Source organism: Mustela lutreola, chromosome 15, assembly GCF_030435805.1.
Source record: "Mustela lutreola isolate mMusLut2 chromosome 15, mMusLut2.pri, whole genome shotgun sequence".
Classification (NCBI taxonomy): domain Eukaryota; kingdom Metazoa; phylum Chordata; class Mammalia; order Carnivora; family Mustelidae; genus Mustela; species Mustela lutreola.
In genome coordinates, this window is record NC_081304.1 from 45,090,378 (window position 1) to 45,110,410 (window position 20,033).

At 51.4% G+C, this 20,033-nt stretch overlaps 1 protein-coding gene across 3 annotated transcripts in view; it reads right to left on the reverse strand.

Annotated features, from left to right (window-relative positions):
• The window catches only part of PITPNA (phosphatidylinositol transfer protein alpha), a 39,409-nt gene extending 30,177 nt beyond the window's left edge, over positions 1-9,232 (reverse strand). For 2 of the 3 annotated variants that reach the window (XM_059148398.1, XM_059148397.1), the window contains exons 1-2: positions 8,964-9,232; positions 5,033-5,063 (exon numbers count right to left, since the gene is read on the reverse strand). In XM_059148398.1, coding sequence (XP_059004381.1) covers positions 5,033-5,063; positions 8,964-8,983 — 51 coding nt within the window. In that variant the 5' untranslated portion in view covers positions 8,984-9,232. The remainder of the gene's footprint in view (positions 1-5,032; positions 5,064-8,963) is intronic. The other variant, XM_059148399.1, reaches the window with a different exon arrangement.
• Positions 9,233-20,033: the final 10,801 nt, after the last annotated feature.

Here is a 20,033-nt window from a genome sequence, read left to right on the forward strand (position 1 = left end):
TGCTCTGTGAAATCCACAATCTCTGCTGTAAACTGGCTCATCGACTTATTCTTTCTCCAGTGTGTGCAGATCATCCCCCTGCCAGCAGCTCCAAAAACATTCTTGCAGGCAACCAAACCTCCAGATGCTTTCCAGAATCCTGGCAGGGCTGAAGCAAGTGCCCTATTTCCCATTATGGATAACACAGATTCCTACCCCACAGTATGTACCTTTAATCCCAATTTGACAAGCACACCCTCTGCGTTGGCACTTACTAGATGGCAAGAATCTAGTTTTCTTTTATTTGGGTCATAGGCCACTCTGGCAAGTCACCGGTCAAGATTACTGGCCTCGGGACGCCTGGGTGGCTCAGTTGGTTAAGCGGCTGCCTTCGGCTCAGGTCATGATCCCAGCATCCTGGGATCAAGTCCCGCATCGGGCTCCTTGCTCCGCAGGGAGCCTGCTTCTCCCTCTGACTCTTCCTTCCACTCTGTCTGCCTGTGCTCGCTCTCATTCACTCTCTCTCTGACAAATAAATAAATAAAATCTTTAAAAAAAAAAAAGATTACTGGCCTCCTCTAAGCCCCTCAGGACAACTCAGCCTTAGGACCCATGACCTGAGCTCTGCGCAGGTCCTTCTAGTCCCTGCTCTTGGAGGGAAGCTGTTCGGTGGAGAAAACAAAACAAAAAGAATGAACAGCGACAGTTAATGCAGGAAGCTACAACTACACCAAAAGATGCATTTTCCCTGTCACCGCCAGTGCCACCAGGAACAAGTTTAGAGAGTATGAGAAAAAAAGGGACGGGATGACATTGGGAGTGTAAAGGTTTTTCCTCACCCTCCACATTCCCCTCCCCAAATTCCTGGGACTCCTGGGAGGGACAGACAAGGGTTTTTCTCCTTTTGCGATGGAACCGGAGAGGCTGCATCTCTGGCAGCACCGCTGACACCACTGTCTGCAAGAGCAAAGGGCATGGCGGCTTCCGGGGCTGCTGCACCTCAAACTCGGACGCCTGCTTTCCTGGGCAGCTTCACAAGCACTGCAGGGAAGTTTCTGGGCAAAGTCCAAAATGGGACGCAGCACTCGCCAGGACAATTCACTCTTCACCATAAAACTGAAGGAGCCCTAACTTCCAAAGTAAACACCCGGCACAAAATGTCAAGGAAAGGTCTCCCTCTCTTGTAAGAGGTGCGGCCCCCTGAACGTTTGGTCTGATTCTTGATGCTTGGCGTGGAATAAAGCTTTGCTTGACCTTAGCTTTAAAAAAAAAAAAATGCCAAGGAAAGGCCCAGGCAAAGGATCCTGGCTCACTTAATCCCATAGAGAGGAACATCTGGGCGGGAGCCTGTCACCTTGACCTTGCTAATTCTAAGCAACATCAGTGCTGCCTTGATATCCCCAGGGAACACCAAACTGTTTCAATGCCTTTCCAAGTCCAGCCCTTGGCGCTGAGGCGAGACGAAAACCCCTAACAAGTGGGTCAGGGTCTGGATAAGCAAGGGCATCCTAAGAAGGAATGTTAGTTGTGTTTTAAAGAAGAGTCATAAGAACATCTAACCACTCACTCAGCAATCCTAGAGGGCAGGCTGAAGAAAGGGCTCAATGGAGGGGACTGGGTTGTCGGCTGGTGCTGCTGTTTAGTTGGGGTGGGGTGGGGTGTGTGTGTGTGTGCCCAGGCAGAGACTAATCCCTTTCATTTGGTTCCTCATCAGATGCAGGAATCAGAGGGCAAACTCTAAGAGGATCAGTCTGCTGGGCTGGCATCTTCCCCCTTTAATCTCTCTTGATATTCTGATCCTTTAATCCCAATGAGACAAGTGAAGGCAGTTTTGTTAATCCAAAGGGGTTAAGTAAGGCTGGCCTCCCTAAGCTCCAAGTGAGGGACACTTTTGGCACTGGGGCTCCATACCCTGGGAAAGCAGAAAGCAGCCACACTGAGATGGGGCTGGGGGTCAGATCATTACATCAGATAAAGAGCCCTAAGGAGACAAGATGGGGATTGAACCCTCCTCAGGCCTAGGACAATGATGCCTGCCCTTGCCCAAAGAACTAAGACACTCAGCTAAGAAAAAAAGAGACCCTATCACTAGGATTGGGAGCCCAGAAGATGCAGCAGGTGGGCCTGAGACCCTGGCAAAAAACATCATCACGAGAAAAAAAAAAAAAAAAAACCATCCTCACGAAAAACAGCATAGCTCTTGGTCCCACCCAAGTGACCCTGTCGGGACAGGGTACACAGGGGGATGGTACCACACGTCTCTGGAAATGGGAAGTAAATCAGCTCTGAGCACATGGAAGAGGGTGGGCCTATGTAAGCCAGGAACCACTGGTGGACACACCCTTGACAAACAGCCCGACTTTCTCGCTCTGCAGCCAAATGCCTAGAAGCCCTATGCCCTATTAGGCCAAAGGCTTCTGCCAAACAGAAACTAATTCCACCCCAAAATATTGACTCAGACCATCAGGATGGTTATAAAGCCATGGCCTTCTCTTTTCTCTTTCTTCTCCTTCCCAGCCTACCTCAGAAAGCCCTGAGAGGGGAACTGGGCTGGCTCAGTGGGAAAAGCATGCAACTCTTGATCTCAAGGTCACGATTTTGAAACCCACAATTAGGTGTGAGGTTAAATAAATAAATAAATAGATAGATGTTAAAAGGAAGGAAGGAAGGAAGGAAAGCAAGCAAGAAAGCCAGCCCTGAGGGCCTCAAATCAAGGCCTTCGATTAGGAAGTGAATCCCACAGACACTGATGCTGGGCTGTTCCCATGGGAACCACGAGTCAGGAAGGGGCTATTGATAAAGACTGAAAAAAAAAGAAACATTACTTGTTTCTTCTTTGGATTTCCCACTCAAGGTTTTCTGATCTTCTGGAACTAAGGTTCAAGCCACCAGAAAAGCAGCTCCGGGGTGCCAACTGGCTCAATCAGTGGAGCGTGCAATTCTTGATCTCAGGGTTTTAAGTTCAAGCCCCAAGGTGGGTGTAGAGATTACTTAAAAATAAAAAGTCCTGGGGCACCTGGGTGGCTCAGTGGGTTAAGCCGCTGCCTTCGGCTCAGGTCATGGTCTCAGGGTCCTGGGATCGAGTCCCGCATCGGGCTCTCTGCTCGGCAGGGAGCCTGCTTCCTCCTCTCTCTCTCTCTGCCTGCCTCTCTGCCTACTTGTGATCTCTCTCTGTCAAATAAATAAATAAAGTCTTTAAAAAAAAAAAAAAGTCTTGGAAAAGCAGCCCCTACTTCCCCCTACCCAGGACATGCACTTGCTTTCTCATCAGTGACTTCTGGTTGAGAACAGGTAGACCATTCCCAGGCAGAAAAATGAATCCTAACCAGCACTTACTTCCCAAGCTTCTGCTTACCCTGTAGGCTCTGTTCACCCCTCCCCATCACTTCCTCAATACTGCAAACAAACTGCCAACTGCAGATGCTCTCAAGGTGAGTTCTTCTTTTCCTCCATGCCTGGCCCCATCATAAGTAATCTCCAGGCTTCCTGCAGAGCAGCCAATACTGCTCCCGAACACTGCTGGCTCTCCTGGATTGGCCCCACATCGCAGAAGCACTTCCATCCTTGTTCTCTCAAGATACTCCCTGTGAAATGTCCATTTCACCCCAAAATGCACACTGAGGTACTCCTGAGTTTTGGGAGACATCTACCTGACCTGGGGGGTGGGATTACCCCGTACAGCAGACAGAGAGTTATTGGACCCCCAAGAGGGGAGTTTTAGGGCAAGGGCCATGCTGGGCCTTCCTGCTTCCAAACCACTTCCTATGGTTTGGAAAATCACCACTTCTTATTTTTCCCAAAGAGAGCAAGGCCCCCTCCAAAGGAAGTGGGTTAACAGGAAACCCCACCCCCACCACCAACACCCGTCAGCCTAAGCACACGGTTCCCAGGGCCCAGGTCCATGTCAGATGTCTCCAGGGACAGCAACACCTCTCCTTTCCAGGCCCTTTCCCAAGATTCCCAGTTTCATTTGCCTTATGACCCTCACCCAAAACTCTCAGAGCGTGTTCAAGGCCTTCCTCAGGCTCCTTCCCCCAGATCTTCACAGCTCTTACCAGATGTGTAGCCCATCACAAGAGGCAATCCTCCAGGTATCCAGTGCCTGCCCACCCCTTTTGGGGTTAGAAAGCTCAAATATTTGTCTCATCTAAGGTGTGCTACAGGATCTGTTGGCCTAATTTCATTTTTCAAAGGTCCAATTCATATTTGGAACAGAGTGTAAGTTATCACAGGAGCTTCATGCTGACACCACAGGAAAGAGGATGACTGAGGTCACCACACTGGCTGAAAAACTTCACCCAAACTGGAGCCTGGCTGGAAGCTGGGGTGTGTGTGTGTGTGTGTGTGTGTGTGTGCAAAGAACAGGCTGCACCAGGAGAAGAGAGTGGAGGAAGTTCAAAGAAAGGGTGGGATGAGGGAGGCTCTATGACAGTTTTCTGCTGTCCAAGAGACTATTCTGAGTCAGTGTGGCCTATGAACCTTCTGGTGGCAAATGCTGCCAGGTCCCCATACACAGGAACATGGGGCCTAACACTATAAAAGGACAGAGGGCAAGCCAAGCCCATTTGCTATTCCCTGCCCTTTGTAAAAGGATTCTGGGCCTTGGTCTTCCCAGCAGTCACCTAGAATGTGGCTAGGGAGGGCCTCGGAGATTTCCTGCCCTACTAGTTTGTTGCACAACAGAGAGAGCCATGCACACTTCCCAGCTGTGTCATGGAGGTCCCAGAAATCCCCTCACACACCCAATGCCCTCAATAAAATGTCCCCAAATGGGCACAGTCCTAGCAGGTAAAAGGGGCTCCTTTGGTCTCTGGTCAAAGTCCCCAAGGGCCAACAGCTTAAGGTAGGCTGCAGATATAAAAAAATAAATAAATAAGTGCCTTCCTTCGACAGAAAGTGGCACCAGGAAAATTCTCATCAAGTACTGATTATCTTTAAGTTAGAACAACCACGAAAACCAATCGAAGAGTGTGCGCCACTTGGAACCCAACTTAGCCAACGGTCACAAACAATTACATACAACTATGAATAAAAAGGAAGAAAAAGAACTTACCTCATCTACAGACACAGGCAGGATGACTCGACTACAAGAGAGGGAAAACAGTATCAACTTTAGGCTCTGTATGTAGCCCAAGGTTCTTACAGCATCATCTTAGAACACTATTAAATGTTTTGTTACACGTGACATACACTCACTGTCAAAAACCCAGCAGAGAATGGCCCCCTGAGTGCTCTGAGGCAGGATCATCTATGCCCTTCAGGTCCCTATGATTCAGTGCAAACCTGTCCCTCTACCAGCTACTTCCTGGGCCTCTGACTCACATTTGGAGCTGTCCTTTTCTCCCTCTCCCCCACTAAAATCCTTCCCAGCAAAACAAGGGCCTGTCCCTGCAAACTCTGAAGCCACAATGAGGAGTCAGAGAGACCTGAAGAATCAGGCCCTGGGGATTTCATCTCTATGGGCCCCATCTCCTAACAATAGCCCTCGAGGTGGAAGGCTAGGACAGGGTCATGCTCCTTCGAAGCTTAATCACACTAAGAGCATGCACCAACTGTCTCTGCTCTGGGCCAGTGCATTGCAATACAAGCTATTGTGACAAAGCCACAAAGAGCGGACACTCAACTTGTGTCCTGACCTCCAGAGGCTGTCCAAAGGCTCCCCAATTGACTGCTTTCTTTTTCTTCTCCACTTCAATGAACACCCATTGGTGGAGGTACCACCAGGAACCCAACAGAAAAGCCATGGCCAGCAAGGTCCCACACCAGCTGGAATTCCACAGACATATGAGGGCTGGTGGCAGAGCAAGTCAAGCCCCAGTTCAAAGCCATGAAGTCCAAGTTGAGTCAAAACCACTTGGTCATATTCATACACATCATGCCAGCTCCCGAGCTTAGCTTCTCAGTTTCCAAACCTTAGCCCCACTGGAGCCTTCTGCACCTTGCACGCTTGGTGAAGCATGAGCTGCTATGTTGTCCTTCCCATGCAGTGGTTCCGACAACTCGGATCCATGTTCCAGGCTGGTAAACACTCCGCTCAGTATTTTCTAAATCCACGAAGCTCCCCCAGGTAGCAAGAAGCACACAGGGGTCTGAGAAAAATACCGCACTAAAGGCAAGGCACAGAGCAGAAAAGTAACAGGGAAAACAAAATGGGCTTTGAGTCCTTACTGCCTGCTAACCGCCCCCCACCAGAATGATTCCAATAACACAATCCTGCAGGTTATTGGATGCTGCCACGAAGGCCCTCCTCCCATTAGAAAAAGCCAACAGTGCAGAAAAACACTTTCAACTGGGAGGCCACCATTTCTGCACCCTCAGAAGAAACTTCCTAGAAAACAATACGCCTTTTATCTTCAAGAATAGCAGTAAGGATCACATCCAAGAATTTGCAGAAATCAAATCAAGGAGAATCCTGTTAGAGGAAGTGTCAGAAAAACCAACAGGGAAAACTTTAGGCCCTTGGTGGGCACCAAGTCCCCCCCCCCCCCCCAGGCCCCTGCAAAGAGACAAGCATCAGCCAATTCCTGAGAGGATGCTCTGAGGTTGCTTACAAGACAGCCGCACACCCAGACATTTGTCCCTGGCTCCTTAGGAGCAAAACCACTTCAGCAGCAATAGAGTGCAATTCCAAAGGATAGGGCCACAGGGGCAGTGCTGGGCTGAGACTGGAGCTGTGCTCACTGCACTGTGACCTTCACTTCCACCCTTCTCAGAGCTGCAGCGCTGCAGCCATGGCTAAGTGGCTTGGATGCCCCCCTCCCCATCCCCTGCCCCAGGATGCACACACAGAGCACAAGTCAGGCAGGAAGGAAACGCAGATGCCGAGCAGGCTCTGCATCCCCAGCACCTTGGACCGTTCCCTGGCAGGCTTCAAGGGTAGAAGAACAAAGAATGGGAAGGAAGGACCTTTCTTCAAGACTCACTCAGATCTCTTCTGATGGTCCCTTTCCTGACTGACTTTCTTCATAGAACTACAGGTTTCTATAGACTCTAGGATCCATTTGGGAACAGGAAACAAAAGATCAGGAGAATGGGAAAAGCCTGTCGTCTGGATGGTCAAAACTAAAACCCAAAGTGCTGAGGCAGCTGGGTAGCTCAGTCAGTTGAGCATCCAACTCTTGATATCGGCTCAGGTCATAATCTTGGAGTCCTGAGATTGAGCCCCACATCAGGCTCTGTGCTCAGCACAGAGTCTGCTTGAGATTTTCTCTCTCTCTCTCTCTCTCTCCCCCAACCCCTGCCACTATTTCTCTCTCTCTCTCTCTCAAATAAATAAATATGTTTTTATAAAAAATACTTTAAAAATAAATAATAAAATCCAAAGTGTACCACTCCCTCCTCCTGTTGGGATACCAAGGTTCTTCCTCCTCACCATATAAAGCTCCAAGCTCTGCATCAACATCCTCCTGGATGTCAAGAACTAGAAGTGGAGGGGCTTCAAAATAATGCTGTTCAGATGACGTCTCAAGCTCGGATGACACCTGGATCTCTGCTCCCTTTGTTATCCAAAGTTCCACACTGTGTCCTAAATGTCCTAAACACCTCCAAGGAGCAAGCCAGATGGAATGGGGCAAAGTGCCTTCAGCAACGAAATGGACACCAATGTGCCCTCTGCACACCTGCCTGGGTACCAAATGAGTTCAACCAGCTGCTCTCTACCGGGACATCTCCTACTTCTGGACTTCTGGGCTTCTGACCCAATACTGCCCACATGCCCTCCCCTTTAGCAAAGCAGCTTCACTGTAAATTCTGCACATACACACTCAATCTCTCCTCTTTGGGGGGGAAAAAAGTCTTGAAATGTTTAATTGGAATCATGAGCTTCAGTGATCCGTCAGCTAGTGTTTGAAAGATTTAGCAATTTAAACATCCCACCCTGTCATCTAATCCCCTAGATTTCAGGAGCAAGCCTATCTCCCTGCAACACCTACCAGAAGTCACTAGTTTCCCAGCCCAGTCACTACTCAAAAACTCCCTCACCCTTCACTGTCTTTCGTCAATTAATGGTTTTATGGGAACCTTCTCAATTCTCAAAGCAATTTCTCTATCTCTTTGCACCAAGACTAACAATGCTCTAGAGGCAGGCTGCCCTTGTCCCCCACACCCTATTCCTATATATATATTTATTATATATATTCACAAACATATTCTCTCTACCCTATTAACAACCCAGCCCTCTCCATCACTCTAACTCCCACAAATCAGCTCCTCCCCGATATTTTCTGGATTCCTCACCCAAGTGTCCCCAAGTCCCAAGCAAACATCCTAAGCTTCTTTCCAAGTACCTCCTCCTCTGCACCTACCACCTGGGCACCACGTCATGCCACCAGTCCCCTCTGCTATCTTTTTAGACCCTTCCTCTGTCACCCAATCCTGGCCCTAACTCCCTGCTCCTTTTCCTAGGTGCACTAAATCCAATCCTTCCCCCGATGCCTAAGGCAGCCACTCCTCATACTCCAGGTTCCCCTCACACTCCTCCCCATCATCTCAGCCCCATTCCTGAAGCTGTCTAACTGCTCCTTGGTCCCTGAAGCCTACTCCTCCTTCTCCCGCCAGTCCCCTCAGCCACTCCAGCAGTTCTGGCGGGCCCCCAGTCCCTCAGCCCCACCGTAGGGCCGCCCCACATCTCCATCCCCTCAGCCCCTCTTCATGCCCTATTGGCTCTCACTGTCCCCTTGACCCCATCTCAGGCCTTGTGCAGCCCTCATTGTCCCCTTGGCCTCTCCTCTCAGGCCTATTCGGCCTTCACGGTTCCTCAGGCCCCACCGCAGGAGCTGTCCGTATCTCTCTATCCCCTCAGGCCCTGTCCGGCCCTCGCAGTGCCCTCAGCCCCTGCTGGGCCGCCCAACAGCCCATCCATTGCTCTCCATCCCCTCGCGTCCCGTACGGACACTGCATCCCCTCCGCCAGGCCATCAAGCTCCCTGGTCGTCATCCCCGACTCTCCCTTCCTCCTCGCTTCCGCACGGCCCGCCGGACACTCACTACTCCTTGAGCAGCACCATGTCGCTCCGCAGCTCGGCAGCTGCCCGCTGCCCGCCCGGCCTCCTGCCCGCTTCCCGGCGGCCGCTCTCCCCGTGGCCCGGCCCGGCCCGGCTGCCTGTGCGCCTTCGTCGTGGTCTGCTCCGTCCCCGCCGCTCTCGCTGCGGTCGCCGCGCCGGCTCCTGCTGTCCTGGCCTTGCCGCCTCCCGCGCCGCTGCCGACGCCGCCCGGAGCTCCGGTTCCGCAGCGCCGCGCGGGGGCGGGGCGTCTCTGCGGCAACCAGAGCGTCACACGCTGCGCTGCGCGCTGACCTCAGCGCGAAGGAGGAGCCTTCTCGGGCCCGCCCCTTCCTCGTCCTTAAATGGGCCGTGGCTTCGGCCTGCGGGTCCGAGGTGGACTCCGGCACGCTCGAGACTCGGCCAGTTAGCCGGGCAGACAGCAAAGTGTCGGGTAGGGACCTAGGTGTGAGTGTTCTGTACCTGTACGCACGGTCCCTTCGGTGTGGTGGGTTGAGATCCAGGAAAGGGCTGTGCCAAGAAAATATTAACGATAACCAAATTTACGTGCAAATGCTCTTTTAAGTGCTTGACTCCTCAAGACATCTCTACCAGAAAAAATTACCATTGCTGTGCACCTTTACGGGTGAGGAGGAGGCAGAAGTTAAAAGACTTGCTCAAGTCCTTAATGAGCATGTGCTGGAGATTTTCACCCAGCAGTCTTAGTGTGATGTCATTCATCCAATATGTATTTGCAAAGTACGCGCCGTGTCCCCAAAACCTGTGCTTTCGTTGACAGAGTACACAAGACAGGTTAGAGAAAAGGCCCGTGAGTGGTGGAACACAGGCTTGGTGGAATTATACTGGAGGAATTATACTTGGTGGAATTATACTGGTCAGCAAAAGCTTCCTGGAAGAAGAGGGGTAGGTTTTGGGGTGGGAGGTTTTTATTTTGTTTTTGTGGGTTTTGGGGGGGCTTTTCTGTTCTTAAGTTTTGTTTTTGTTTTTGTTTTTTTAAAGTAATCTACACACTCAACATGGGGCTTAGATTCCTGTCTCAGAGATCAAACGTGGAGCTTGAACTCATCATCAGAGATGGCGAGTGCATGATACTCTACCCACTGAACCAGCCAGGTGCCATCCTCCACCCCACCCAAGACGAGGTTCTAAATTGAGATCTGCAGGGGGCTAGGAGGGCAGAGTTAACTAGATAGAGTGGGGAGAGGGTTGGACGCAGATAATATAGTTCCTGGCAATGATAAGGTGTTTGGAGTCCATCCTAAGAGGGCTGGGGCCCTTTAAAGTTTTTAAGCACTTCAGGTGCTTAAAACCTAGTCCATTTCGGCCCAGGTCTTGATCTCATGGGTCTTGACATCAAGCCCCTAGCATGGGCTCCATACTCAGCAGGGAGTTTGCTTAAGATTCTCTCCCTTCCCCCCACTCCACCCCCCACCCATGGGCATGCACTCTCTCAAATAAATAAATCTTTTTAAAAAGAAGGTTAAGCAAGTTTGGTGTATGAAGGCTCACTCTAAGGGGTAGGTGGAGAGGGCATGGAGGGGCCAGACCAGAAGCAGGGAGCCAGTTAGGAGGCTTCTGCAGAAGTGTGGAGAAGAGGGACTAGGACAGTGATAGGAAAGGGCAGGGGAGGGAAGCAACTCAAGAGGTTAATATCCATAAGGTTTGTTGACTAATTGGCTGAGAGGGAGAAAGGGAGAACACCACCCAGATTTCTGACCTGGGAGCCTAAATGGGCTGTCCTGCCTTCAGGAGAATACTGGAAAGATAGATGTACACAGAGAAAAATAATGACTCCAGTGTTGGATCTGAGGGACAGCTAGGTGAGGGCGAGTGGACTGCCCAAGATGGGGATTTGGGAAGGGAGGATGGAGCAGGTGACATATTGCTGGCAAGCCATACATGATGGGTACCTCAGTGGAACCCTGAGTATTGCACATGTTGGCCTCTCATTTATCAAATCCTAAAGTAGGTGCATGGATTGCCTCAGAAATCCAAGTCCAAGTCCCTTGAAGGAAGGCCAAGAGAAGAGGTATTTTTCTTAAGATTTTATTTATTTATTTATTTATTTGAAAGAGAAAAAGAACATGAGCATGGAGAAGAGGGAGAAGCAGGCTCCTGGCTTAAGTAGGGAGCCCCACCCCACGCGGGGCTCGATCCCAGGACCCTGGGGATCATGACCTGAGCTGACGGCAGACACTTAACCTACTGAGCCACCCAAGCGCCCCGAGAAGAGGTATTATGATCCAAAGTCCATGATTACCCCTGGAACTGTTACCCCTACATAGTATCAATGAACGGTTATTTAACAATTGCCATGTGCTGGCTCTCTCCAGAAGGTAACCAAACCCTGCCCCCTGGGAGCCTGCAGTCTAGTTGGGACAACTACATTTACTCATTCACTCAATAAATATTGATTAAGCTCCTGGCCTCGTCCTGGGCCTTTTTCTCGGCACTCAGGATACAGGGGTGACCTAGAAAAACCAGGTCTTTCCCTTGTTCAGTGGCAGGGTGGGGCAGGGAGCAGAATATAAACAAATACAGAAATGGTCTCGAGTAGTGGTAAACGTTATGGAGAGGCAGGACAGGGCAACGTTAGCTGGGTGGTCAGGGAAGGCTCTTCAAAGAGGTGATGTTTTGTCTGAGCCCTGCCTGATGAGAGGAATTATTGCTGAAGTGACTCTTAGTTAATGAGAGCTGAGACAAGGGAGCTTGGAGGCTGTGCTGGGCAATGGGGAAAGTAAAAAGATGGGAAACAGACTCTGCTCTCGAGTCCCTCAGAGAGAGGAGCCCTTGCACTTTTACAGGACTGAAACAGTGCTGAGGCAGGTCCCAGCAGAGACCTCCTGGGCTGCATCGGTGTGGGGAGCATGCCAGGACAATGGTACCTGAGCCAGGTTGGAAGAGGAGCTGGCATCTCCAGAGGGGGACTCTTTCTTACTCTCAAAGGCCTGGAGGCAGGATTCAACAAGGGCCTCTGGTTAGCACGCGAGCGCTTCACGTGTGGCCACGCAGGTGGGACTGGTGCCAAGCTAGGGAACTGTACCTCTGTTCCAGGGGCAGGGGGCAGCCCCTGAGGGCCTAGTCCTCGTCACCCAGATTCAGCTGTTGGCAAGATGGTGCCACTCTTGTGACATGTCTTTTCTGAAGCATTTTATTTTATTTATTTATTTTAGATTTTATTTATTTATCAGAGAGAGAGAGGGGAGAGAGCGAGCACAGGCAGAATGGCAGGCAGAGGCAGAGGGAGAAGCAGGCTCCCCGCCGAGCAAGGAGCCTGATGTGGGACTCGATCCCAGGACGCTGGGATCATGACCTGAGCCGAAGGCTGCTGCTTAACCAACTGAGCCACCCAGGCATCCCATTCTGAAGCATTTTAAAGAAGATCCCAGACATCGTATCACCACACTCTGTGTTTCAGCGTGCGTTCTAGAAATAGGAATATTTTCTCAAAAACCCACAATGCCGTTATTGTACTTCACAGGATTAACAATTTCTTTCTTTTTTTTTTCAATATTTTATTTGGGGTGCCTGGGTGGCTCAGTGGGTTAAAGCCTCTGCCTTCAGCTCAGGTTGTGATCCCAGGATCCTGGGATCGAGCCCCGCCTGCCCAGGCTCTCTGCTCCGTGGCAAGCCTGCTTCCCCCTCTCTATCTCCGCTTCTCTCTCTGCCTACTTGGGATCTCTGTCTGTCAAATAAATAAATAAAATTTTTAAAAAATATCTATTTTATTTATTTGAGAGAGAGCACACAAGCTGGGGTTGGGGGATGAGCAGAGGGAGGGGCAGATGTCTTCACATCCCTGTTCCTGGGGAAGGGGTGCTGTGACGAAGGAGGGACGGACACCGCTGCCCCCTCAAAACCACTTCTCCATGCTCCAGGCTTAAAATCTCGAGTGTCCCAGTGACCTTCTGCCTCTCCTGTCTCTTTCTTTGTTTCTTGCCCTCTCTCCATCTCTAGCTGCACCTTTCTGTCTTCTCTCCATGCCTAGTTCCCTCTCCAACTCTTTCTCCATCTCTCCTCCATACCTCTCTGTGCCTTTGTCTCCCTCTCTAGCTGTATTTCTGTTCTCTCTGTCTCTGTCTTTCCTCTCTCAGTCTCTGTTCATCTCTCCTCCCTCCTATTCTCTCCGGACCCCTCCCTGCCTCTCTGCCCGTCCCTGTAGTCTCTGTCTCTGTCCCACTGCTCTGTCTGGGCGATGACTTCCAGCCCAGTGTTTCTTCTTCTTCTCTTCAAACCGGTCTCCTTCCCCACTCTGTGCACTCTTAGCTCTGTCTCGGTCTTCCTCTTGCCTTCATCTTCATGTCTATGCATCTCGAAGTTCTCCTGGCTGGCAGGCCCTGTTGCTGCCTCAGCCACAGCCGCACCTGTAACCCATCTCTGGGTATCTCGGGGAGACTGTGTTTCACTGTTTCCATCTTCTGCTCTGTCCCTTCTGGCGGGCAAGAGCATGCTCTTCCCCCAGCTTCTCAGCGAGGTTCAGCCTCTTTTCTGTTTATTTTTGTCTCTCTCTCTCTCCCTTTTCAAGTTTCATGTTCCAAATATTGATTGAGCAGCTGTTCCTTGCCAGGCACTGGAAGCATCATAGTGACCAAAGCAAAGAATGTGCCAGCTTTCAGGGAACATTCATTCTGGTGGAGAGACAGACACCAGACCCAAAAACAAACAAACAAACAAACAAACAGACAAACCTGTGACCCTGGCTGCTGGGAGGGGCCGTGGGGCCCAGGAGCTTGTCTGCAGGTCAAGGCCAAGGGCAGGCTCTCTGCCAGTAAGTGCCCCTGTGCATTGCTGCTTCCACCGGGCACCTTGCCTGACAATTACCTGACCCTAAATAGAGACTCCAGGCCAGTCTAGAAACCAAACTGGAGTGTTTAGCCCACTTGCTTACTCAACAGCATTCATTAGGTCCCAGGCTCGGGGGGTAACAACGGTAAAGAAAAAAAGGTCGCCGTGTCGGTAGGGCCACAGTCTGATGGAAGATGAATGTGTCACCTGCTGGAGTCAAAGAAACAGACAAGGAGTTGCTTTGGGCACTCAAAAGAAGCAGTGAGGCCTTCAATTTAGTCCTCTTCCCTCACCCTGCCTCTGACGGTGTTTGCCCTGCACACAGTTGAAAGCTATTTGAGCAGGCATGGAAGGTTTGTTGTTGTTGTTGTTGTTGTTGTTTAAAAGATTTTATTTATTTATTTGTGAGAGAGAGAGAGAGAGAGAGGGAGACAGTGACAGAGAGGGAGAGAGAGCAAGACTGAGAAGAAGAGAGAGAGAGAGAAGCAGGCTCCCCGCTGAGCAAGGAGCCTGATGCAGGGCTGGATCCCAGGATCTGGGGATCATGAGCTGAGCCGAAGGGAGAAACTTAATCAACTGAGCCACCCAGGTGCCCCTGAAAATGGGGATTTTTAAAAAATAATAAAATTTAGGATTTTCAGCTTCTCTCTCTTTTTTAACTTTTTATTTTTTTTTAAAGATTTAATTTATTTATTCGACAGAGATCACAAGTAGGCAGAGAGGCAGGCAGAGAGGTGGGGTGAACAGGCTCCCCGCTGAGCAGAGAGCCCGATGTGAGGCTCGATCCGAGGATTCTGAGACCATGACCTGAGCCGAAGGCAGAGGCTTAACCCACCTGAGCCACCCAGGTGCCCCATTTTTAACTTTTTAAACAAAGATTTTATTTATTTATTTGGGAGAGAGCGTGCACACGTGCACGCAGGCACGAGTGGCGTGTGAGCAGCAGAGGGAGAAGCAGACTCCCTGCTGAAAAGGGAGCCCGATGTGGGACTCAATCCCAGGACCCCAAGACCATGACCTGAGCTGAAAACAGATGCCTAACAGACTGAGCCAGTCCATTAGGCATCTGCCTAGGCACCCAGGCACCCTGGATTTTCAGCTTCTCTTGGAAAATCTCAGAAGATCTGACAACACTAGGCTCAATCCCACATGGCCATGGAAAAGGAAATGTGGCAGGAATGTGGCAGTTTTGAGTTTGCAATCCTGACAAGCAGGAGCTCTGTCACATTCCATGTAGTATTCTCTCTCCTTCCTGCTCAACCCGCCCCTGGCCCCCAAGGCCATCCACATCTCTCCCCTGGGCCTCAAGCCCTCTCCACCCTGGCAGGGTCAGGAGCCAGGCTGCCCCTGCCTTCCCTGGGGTAGGGATCCCCTTGGGGATTCTCTGGAGACACCCAGTGGCGCTCTTGCTCGCTCTCTCTCTCTCTCTCACTGTCGCTGCCACTGCCCAGGGCTCGGGAGGAGGATGGCTGGCTTGCTGGGCAATCTACAGGTCATGTCCATGACCACCATGTTAGGAAAAAGAAAAGGGACAAGAGTGAGCTCCCTTTAGAACCAGAATTCACCAGGAGCCTTGGTCTTTCCACACAAGATGCCCCTCACTCTGTCCCTTGCCCACTTCTTCAAATGGCAGAGGTGAAGGCTAAGCCAGTAAAGCTGGGGGATAGCGAGTGCTGCAGGAGGGAGTGGCAGGGGTCAGGGAGCATGGGTCAGACAAGTGACAGAGAATCTGAGCAAAAGGCAAGGGGCAGAAATATGTGTGACTTAAGAAGAGACACCGGAAGCAGAGGAGGAAGAAGAGGTTCTTAGTCATTCTCTGCGTACATTTATTGAGTGCTTACTTGTGGGCCAGGAAGTACGTTGGGGGCCAGAGACAGCAATGAAGCAGGAAGGCAGGGTCTGTTACTGAGCTCTGGTGACACCACTGACCCTGGTTAACACAGGAAACTGATGAACCCTTCAGGTACCACCCGGGACCCAGGACTTTCCAGCAATGGGTGGGGATTCAGAGAGGCAAGATCCCCTCCCTCTTCTCCAGCTGGGGAAGCAGCACACGGACGAGCTCCTACACACTCCTCAAAACGTGTTCACACCTGATGGGCCCCAAACATGTGAACACATTGTGCACAGCCAAGTGCTTGTATAGGAGGAAGTACAGCGGTGCTGCCTACACACCGTGACCTGTCACCCTGCTTTGCATAAGCTGTCAGGGCATCTCAACACTTACCTTGAGGGGCTTTGGGGCCAAATCCTTTACTAAAATGTGGGCCATAAAAGAAAAACGGACAAGGGGACAACTTCTTAAGGTTTTTGCATAGAGAGGGTTTCGGAGAGAGAGAGAGAGAGGTGAACACAGGCCTGTTCTGGTCCGAGGTGCCCAGAATAGATGTCGATTATAGGATGGGGTTTTGGGGGGTGGGGTAGTCTTTGTTCCCTGGGCTCTCTGGACGCCTCCTGAATCATAAACATAATGCTGTCGCTTGGTAAGTACCTTCTAAGTGCCAAGTAGACCACTGTGTGGGGGCTTTGTGTCCGTGTTCCCCTACCTCACAGTGAAGGTATGACCTCCATTTTACGGATAAGGAAACTGAGGCTCAAGATGTGCCTAACAGCACTGAGATGGTATTCGTGGTGGGGCCTCTAAGCTCTGCTTCTCTCACTGCCTCCTTGGCACACGGGGAGATGGAGCCTCATGCTGGGATGAGGCTGGGAGCTGCCAGGGACCCTGGTCGGTCTCAGATCCGCTCCAAGAGGCAGAGGATGACTAACTTCGAAGGTGGGCGTGCTATCTGCGGAGACTCAGGGGCATAGGTAGTGGCTCCCTGTTGACAGAGCTCCTCCCCGTGGCAGGCCGGCCGTGGACGAGGCTGTACCCCTACCCCAGGACCCTCATCCCAGGGAGTTAGGGCACGGGTGGAAACAGGCTCACAGAGCTCACCTATTCACCCTGACCAACCCCCAACCCTGGGGAAAGCCAACTCCTTCACTTTGGGGGTCCTGGGTTCCAAATCCTCACAATGTCACCATCCGTATTGGGGAAAACGGGCTATGTCCCTTGGGTTGGGCCCTGGTAATTGGTACAGATAAAGCATCTCACCACCGCAAGAGCCCGTGAGAAGCCATTATATACTCCTTCAGAGGGAGGGGAGCCAGTGCTTAAATGGCCCCCGAAGCCCAATCCTGTGGAGAGGACCTCTCAGAGTTCTGTGACAGGAGCACCTCACCCTAGAGTGCCCACTGTTTGTCTGCACCAGCATCCCCTCCGCCCCGTTACGTATTCAAACTCATGTAGGCTGACATGCAAGCTCATCAGAAACTCCACTGGGCTGGACGTATTCGTGCTGCTGCCTATGTACCCCCAATACCAGGTGGGTCCCCATCTCAGCATCCTTGGGCCCCGGGGCAGTATGACTCCCGCCCAGACTACAGAGCCCACGGCCAGGACAAGGAAGGCTGGAGCAGACATTCTTTTCACCAGGCCGATTCCAGGTACAAGTGGGAAAGGAGAAAGAACAAAATGGAGGGGAAACCACAGGGGCCTGCAACCATACCCATGGCCTTTAGGAGGGTAGGAGCCTTTCCCCAGAAGGGTTTGGAGGGAGGCAACCACCAAGGAATGACTAGATTCCTAGGCAAGAGTCCAGGAAGACTAGAAACAAAGGGACCCCCGGCAATGTTCCTGAGGGAGAATCAGTCCCCATCCTCACTCTGACCAAAAGCGCATGGCCAGGTATCACTTCCTGTTCCTTCCCGCCAGGAGCCTGAAGAATGGGGAGAGGGGAGGTGGAGACAGAGGTCTGTGGCTCCTTGATGCCCATTGCCTCTGAATAGCTCATGGTCCCTTCCCCTCCCACGGCACTCCTCTCAGGGTCGGGGTGACCGGAGATTTGCTCCCTTGGTCAAGTACCCATCAGCCAACATGACTCTTATTAAGTAGAGCTCAACTCCCTCTCTGAGGAAGCTCTTGGCTCTGGAAAATGGAGACCATGCCTGGCTTTTTACTTCCCTTCCCCAGGCGGTTGCTGCCCTGCTCCGGAGGCCCAGTGGGCCCTGGAGCTGAAGCTCCGAATGGAATGTCCTGGTCTGGAGGGCCTTGGATTCTCTGATGACTTTAGGAGCATAAAAGTACCAGGTCTAACCCTGAGCAAGTGACTATACCCTCTGGGCCTCGAGTTTTCCAGCTACAAAAAAGGGATAGTATCTAACTCGTTGGGTTGTTATCATGATTCAAGGATGATGATAGAAAAATATGTAACCCACTAACTCCCTACGGGCAGAGCAGAATGACTGGCCCCTGACAACGAAGTGAGGGAACAGGTACCTGGCCCATCAGCATGGCTCCACATGCTGTTGGCCCTAGAATATCTCCCCCACTGGACTTTAGTTTCTCAAGGCCTGTTTCTTCCCACAGAGTGCTCATGTGCTGCAAGCGGGTGGGTGGGAGAGACAGGCAGCAGCTCCCTTTGGCTGGGCCTGGGCGCACCTGGGGACAGCACAAGCCCTGACTGTACAACCTTCCTTCGTTTTCTCAGTGGAAAGGGCCTTTGCTAATTCTTGCTAGTTAGCATCTCCGCAAACAGCCCCTGGGCCTCAAATTTTCCAGTTATAAAATAGGGATAGTATCTGGTTCCTGGGTTGTTATCATGATTCAAGGATGATGGTAGGGAAATATGTAACCCACCAAATCCCTACGGTCAGGGCAGAATGAGGTCTCAAACGTTTGGGGGGCACCAGAATCACCAGGTGGGGCTCAGCCAAACGTGGACTGCCCGTTCCATCTAGGGCAGAGGCAACACCTAGAGTTCACATCTCTAACAAGTGGTCACTGGGCTGCACGTGGAGGACGGCTCTGACTGCTAAAACCAGTGCTCCCTCTGCAGCACGCCGCACCTGGTCCCGGGGAGCAACATGTCCATGAACATGACAGAAGGGCAACAAGTGCCTGTTGCTAAGAAAACGTGCTTGACTTTAACTCTGCCTTTCCCGAATTTGACCATTTTCTTTTTCTCTCAAGTCCTGTGCCCAATGTGGGCTTGAACTCACAACTCCAAGATCCAGAGTCACATGTTCTACTGACTGACCCAGCCAGGTGCCCCTGACCGTGATTTCTTAAATTAGAATAATTAGCATCTTACAGAGCTAGTGTTCTGAGGAATGGTTTGGGAAATGTTGATCTAGTTCCCTCTTTTTAAAAAATATTTATTTTAAACATATGTTCTTTTGCTTTTTAGTGTTTGAGTGGACTGGACGGAAGCCCAGGAAAATGGAAGTGTGCAGGAGGTGCTCCACGGTTCAGGCAGAGCTCAGACTTGGCCCTGGGTCTGCCCCTTCCTGTTCTCCACAAGTTCCCCTCACTGCGTTCTGCCTCTGTCTCTTTGAACCTGAGATTTTCTTGGTGTCACCCTGTGACCTGAGCTCAGGAGGAACCCTCAGGGTGGTTGAGCCAGGGGTGGGAAACCTGAGTAGGGGATACAAGGGGTCAGGATTCGTGGTGTGGCTGGGCTGGACAGCAGAGGAGGGGTGGTCCCCACTTTTAAGATCTCTGCACAAGGCCAGTTTGGGGGTGAGGTGGGGCAGTGAGGTCTTTTCTTGACTAGTGCAGCTCTTAAGATGGCAGTCACCCATCACAGATGGGCAGTGACTGGGTAGGACTGGGGCTGGTCAGCGGCAGAAAATTTTGTCTTGCCTTTTCTTCTCAAGCTCAAAACAGGCACGTGTAGCCATTAACTGAAAATGCTAGCAGGGTCATCCCTTCCCAGGAGGAAAAATGGGATTTATTGCTTTATAAAAAGGAGTCTGGTAAAACTTAAAAGACCCAAACGTATAAACCTAAAAATCAACCCACCCTGCTGAGCACTCCCAGGAAGTCTCAGACCCATTTCTGGGGGCAGTCAGGCGGGTGGCTGGAGAGCCAGGCCAGCCTGGAAGAGAGCCACCTCTCTCAAGTAAACAGCTACGGGGCCCCGGAGGAGCCTGCCGGCAGGGGGCAGTATAACCCCACAGCCTCAAACAAGCTCCAGGCCCAGAGCAAGGCAGCCTCGGGACCCAGAGCCTGTGGCAGGCCTGGGCTGCCTGTCCCACGGCTCTGGGAGGTTAAGGGCAGACACCCAGAACCCCCACCTCAGAATCACCCCACATATACACCTCTCACACATCCCACAAGTACACACACCCCTAAGCCCTTCACAACCCCATCTCCCCAGTCAGGCCTGGCCCTCCATGTCTGTCAGCAACAGCCTGACTTCCACCCTCATAAAAACAGCTGTGTGTG